Genomic DNA, 5,450 nt, shown 5'->3' with positions numbered 1-5,450 from the left:
ATCCCCCGAGGGCTGCTGGGCTGCCAGAGGGATGTCTGATTGCCAGCTTAGGCCCAATCCCCTGGGTAGCAGGCCTAAGCTGCAGATGGTCATCCCCTGAGGGGTCCCAGGCTGTGAGAGGGCACAGGCCCGGCTGAGGGACCTTCCCCCGACCGTGCATAAGTTTTTGTGCACAGGGCCTCTAGTATATTAAATAAAAACAGAGGGGGAAGGAATGGGGTGGGGGAAGGGGACATCTATAATACTTTCGACAATAAAGGTAAATAAAATAAAAACAGACATAGGTCATCTTATATCATGTGTCTAGGTATAGAACAGAGCACATGAGGTTTAGAGGAGTTCAAAGCTAAGGTCACCTCGCAAGTCAATGGCAGACAATGAGGCCAAACCCAATGCCACACAATTGGGTGATTGCTGTGTGTCAGGCACTGTGTTGGACACAAGGTACAAAGATGAATAAAAAAATATTCTCTCCCAGCCTGTGTAGTTCAGTGGTTGGACAACCCATGCACCAAAGGGTCCCTGATTCAATTCAGGTCAGGGCACATGCCCCGATCTCAGGCTCGATCCCTAGTAGGGGACATGCAAGAGGCAGCCAATAGATGTATCTCTCTCCCTTCCTCTTCTCCCTCCCTCTCTCTCTAAAAAAAATAAAATAAAAAATCAATAAGAACATACTGAAAAAGAAAGAAATATTCTCCATTCCAGTTCATACATGAGAGAAAGAGAAGGGATGGGAGAGGCAAAAAGTAAATAGCCAGTTGCAAGGCAATGTCATTACCCTGTGCTAGAGGCACCATGGAGTTCTGTGGCAGAGAGCAAAGGCCCCCTCGCTCCCCTCAACTAACCTGTTGTGGACAGCCGCAGAGAGGTGTCATCCCTAACCTCCTAACCCAAGGCTTTCCTAGGGTACTTGGTTTTGGAGTCTTATTCAAACTCAGCAACTTCTCCTCCTTCCCCCGAAATGTCAACACACTGAAGGGCTGCTGCTCGATGGATGTGTCAGCCCCCAAGCTCCCCTGGCTTCATGTTGTATTTGGGACACTCTGGCAAGATGCATATTAAGAAAAGGGGGACATGGAACTGCCCAAGCTTCCTGGCGAGGAGAATTCGAAGCTACAGCCCTCACCTTCCCCTCTGCACTTAGGTCTGCCAAGCCACGGCCTCCCACCCACCCCACTCCTCCCCTCTATCAATCACAGAACCTTTCCTCGGAGTGAGGAATCCGACTTCCCAACATCTTTTATAAAGATAAATGTTTTCCATTACGTATCAGCCTCAGAAGCCTTCGAATCTGTAATAACAAGAAAGAGACAGGAGAGGGAGCAAGAGAAGAGAAGACAAGAGGGGAGAAGGGAAGAGAAGGGAAGAAAGGAGAAAATACAGCTCTCCTTCTATTCCATTGCTCACTGCGGATAATGCCTTTGGATGCTTAGGTGCTAGGGTGCTCCCTGGCTTTGAAGCCAGCTTTCTGAAACCTGTAGTTTTTATAGTTTCAAGACTCAGTTGATAGTTTTCATTTGTGGAAGATCCTGCGGCCCCAAGACTGAACTGTGCCACTTGCTAGCTTCCTGATCATAAAGGTGAAGAAGGAAAAATCCTACTGGCACCACATCGGCCATCAAAGGAAGATGGAGCCTGTTAAACACCTGGTGGGCCTTTGTGCTGCTGAGGAGGGAATGGCTACCTCACTGCACTGATGGCTCGGTGGGTCCTGGGTATACTGGGTTGCTTGGTAGAGCAGAGTTAGAATTCCCAGGCAACCGGAGAGGAAAGGGGTGAAGACAAGGAGAGAGGGGCAGCCCCTAAGTGGAGCAGCAGACACAGTGAGCATCCCCAGGCGGATTGGTAGGACCTGGAGTGTCTCCATGCTGCTGTTTGCTGTGTAAGAGGACCACAAGCCCTAACCAGTTTGGCTCAGTGGCTAGAGCGTCGGTCTGCGGACTGAAGGATCCCAGGTTTGATTCCGGTCAAGGGCATGTACCTTGGTTGTGGGCACATCCTCAGTAGGAGGTGTGCAGGAGGCAGCTGATCGACGTTTCTAACTCTCTATCCCTCTCCCTTCCTCTCTGTAAAAAATCAATAAAATATATTTTTTTAAAAAAGAGGACCACAAACCTGCCCTGTGCCCCCCAAACTATCAGTGCTCAGCACACACACGGCCAGCACGCGTTTGTTCTGAGTGGAACCAAAGAGCGGCCAAGTTCATGGTTGGGGTTGATGTGGGCAGAGGCCACGGAAGAGTTGTAAGAAATACAATGTAGAGAAAGGGCTGGGAACCAGAGCTAGAGGTGATCATGAGAATGTTACCCCATCGCCCAGAAGTTCAGAGGAAGAAGGGAAAGCGGGACCCGGCCCTGGGTGCGTCCCAGCAGTGGGAGCTTTACCAACCTTCAGGGTCCCGTATCCGTTCCGTCTTCTACAATACCAGCAGCCGAGGAACAGCACAAGTCCCAGGATCACCGTCAGGACGCCAATCCCTGCGATCCTGGCCCAAGAGACAGACAGATCCACCTTGGTACTTCCTCCACACTGTGATCACCCATTCCTCTCTTCACAGGGACTTGCCAGCCCAGCACAGCACCACCCAGTCCCCAAGTAATTTCCCGCCACATGGCACACCGGCAGCCACCAGGCCTCCAGCACTTGCATCCAGGGGCAGCGCCTCCTCTGGGAGCCTCTCAGGTATGTGCCAACAGGAGCCCTGCTACCCGGCATGGGCACAAGCACCCAAGTTCCTGGTGCAGGAGGTGCAGTAGCAACTGACCCTCATGTGGACAATATATTTTTTGAGGCTGAATTATCTTTTCATTGGGGCTGGTTTAAATCATTTCCCCCAACTATCAGCCCACAAAAAGGAAATGGAAATTGGCATTGACTGACCATCCACTATTAGCCAGGTGCCATGCTAAACATTTCAGCGGTCGCCAACCGGTGGTCTGTGGGCTGCTGGTGGTCCATGAGGTCCGAAAGGTGGCAACCACTGTTCTAGATACATTAGCTTATTTAATTCTCACAACAGCCCCGGAAGGCAGGCACCGCTTATCGTCCCCATTTCACAGATGAGGAAATACACACAGAGGTTAAGTGCCTTACTGATGGTCACGCAAAGATAGCATGGGATTTGAACTTGACTCCCTTGTGCCCTCTCAGCCCTATCCGTCCCCCACACCTCACTCCTTGCCCATGTCCTCTCTCCCTTCCTGCCTTGACTAACACATGTTCCTACACTCAACAACATTCCACCCAGTGTGATGGCAACCCATGCTGCCTTCTCTCACAGGCCTCCCTGTGGGTGATCACTGTGTGCTCACCTGTGTCTTCTAGACATGGCAAGAGCTCCCAGAGGCGTTGTGTGTGTGTGTGTGTGTGTGTGTTCAATGTCTAGAATGAGTCAGGCACATAGGTGTTTCAAGAAGTATTTCTTGAAGCTGGGTGGATGAATGAATGGATGGCCAAACAAATTAATAAAAAAAATGAACAAATGCATTATGGCTGATTACAAACTCATAATCCATAACAAAACCCATAATCCATAACAAACTCAAATCCATAACACCACTCTCTCTGAAAAATGAACAATTTAATGTCTTCTTAAAATAATTATCTAAAATTATGTGGATTTGTGACAAAATGTGACTTTAACCTCTTGTGAGTCATTGGCACTCTAGTGAGAATACAGGGATCAGCAACATACCACAGAGCAGGTTTGGGTTTGGGATGGAGAGAGTTAATAAAGAGACAGAGAGAGCTCAGAAACCGGGCCCTGAGGGCTTAGAACTGGGGTATTCTGCTGTAGGACTGAGAGGCCCAGGAGACTGTAAGTGTCACAGGGATGCCAGAGCCCAGCCCAGCCAGGACACGTGTCCTGTGTGTGCTCGGCGAGGCAAGCTGCTGTCAGGCCTCCACTTGCTCCAGGAATCCAGGGCAGGTGCTTGCTGCTTCCTCTGGTCCCCCCTGAGGGACTAGAAGGGGCATCTGAGAACAGAGCTGGCAGGAGGCCCCTGGAGCAGCTGAGATGAGAGGCCTGACCTCTCAGCCGGCCTGGCTGCCAAGTCAGAGGCCAGACGACTCCTGGAGACAGGCTCTCTGTGGGTACTTGGTAAGCGCCTCCCAGCTGGCCGGCCGGGCATCACTGAACAACACAGCTCTGGGAGGAGCGTCCGGCTGCACCTGGAGCAAAGCTGCAGCCTCGCTGAGAAGGGGCAGGAGCCACGCCCGCCTCCTGGGCCCTGTGTCCAGTGTCCCTCTCCAGGCCCCGGGGCTCTGCTTCCTCTGGGTAACATGGCCAGCTCACGGGCACCTGCCTGCCTTTCCACTTCACAGCATGAGCAACGGCAACAAACTGGAGAGTGCAGAGTCCTTTACCCACTAGCAGTGGTTCTCAACCTTCCTAACGCCGCGACCCTTTAATACAGTTCTTCATGTTGTGACCCAACCATAAAATTCTTTTCGTTGCTACTTCATAACTGTAATGTTGCTACTGTTATGAACCGTAATGTAAATATCTGATATGCAGGATGTATTTAGGCGACCCCCATGAAGGGATCGTTCGACCCCCAAAGAGGTCGCGACCCACAGGTTGAGAACTGCTGTTAGAGAAAGGCTCCGCAGAGCTGGGCAGTGATGAGATGGAGCAGCTGCAGGAGAAACAGGGTCTGACTGAGAGACCTTTGCCCAGTGCCACCTGCTGCACCACCACCATCTCAAGTCCCTGAGGGGACAGGGCCCACCTCCCAGGGGGATGGCAGGGCAGGATACAGCTCTGACCTGATGCTGCAGGCCAGTCCCCCACATGCAGCCAAAACCCCCCACAACTCATCAGCATCTCCACCACCTTCGTGGCTACTCCCTGAGCACCAGTCTGCGCCAAGCCCCCCACATACGGGCTTTTATTCCACCTTCGTGCCAACCTCTGAGGTAGGTGGGATGTTCGTTCCGCAGCTGACACCCCAAGACTTCAGGCTGGTACAGTGCCTCGGGTTGCACACAGGTCAGTGGCAGAACCAGCTTCCACAGCGACTGGTCCCACGTACCCAGCGCGCACGTCTAGAATGTGGGCAGACCCAGCACCCCTCGCCTGGGCCGGTGCTTTGCCGATCACCCTTCCAGGAATAGAACTGCCCCATGGAGCGAGCCGTGGGCCCTGTGACGAAGGCAGCTGACTCCATTCCCAGCGGCTGTGCTGGTTCCACCGCCAGGTCTGCGGCTCTGCCCTGGACACCATGGCACAGAGTGAGCTCTGTGCCCGCTCTTCACACACAGTCACATTACACTCACACCCCCAGGGACTGACCGAGAGTGGAAATCACCAGCCTATACCGCACACCAGGAAAACCCACCCCCAGCTGGGCTGGGCCTCAGAGTGTCACCCCAATACCTCTGCAGAGGAGTCGCCTGAGATGTGCGAAAGTGCAGAACCTGCACCCACCCCAAATGCCCCCCACCGC

At 52.7% G+C, this 5,450-nt stretch overlaps 1 protein-coding gene across 1 annotated transcript in view; it reads right to left on the bottom strand.

Annotated features, from left to right (window-relative positions):
* Positions 1-5,450, bottom strand: part of MLANA (melan-A) — a 15,808-nt gene that overhangs the window by 5,573 nt on the left and 4,785 nt on the right. The window contains exon 3 of the mRNA XM_006761610.2: positions 2,392-2,488. Within this exon, the coding sequence (XP_006761673.1) occupies positions 2,392-2,488 (97 nt within the window). The remainder of the gene's footprint in view (positions 1-2,391; positions 2,489-5,450) is intronic.

The sequence above is a fragment of the Myotis davidii genome, unplaced genomic scaffold (assembly GCF_000327345.1).
Source record: "Myotis davidii unplaced genomic scaffold, ASM32734v1 scaffold1597, whole genome shotgun sequence".
Taxonomy (NCBI): Eukaryota; Metazoa; Chordata; class Mammalia; order Chiroptera; family Vespertilionidae; genus Myotis; species Myotis davidii.
Note: the sequence above shows the minus strand (reverse complement) of the source record. Positions and strands in the feature narration are given on the sequence as shown.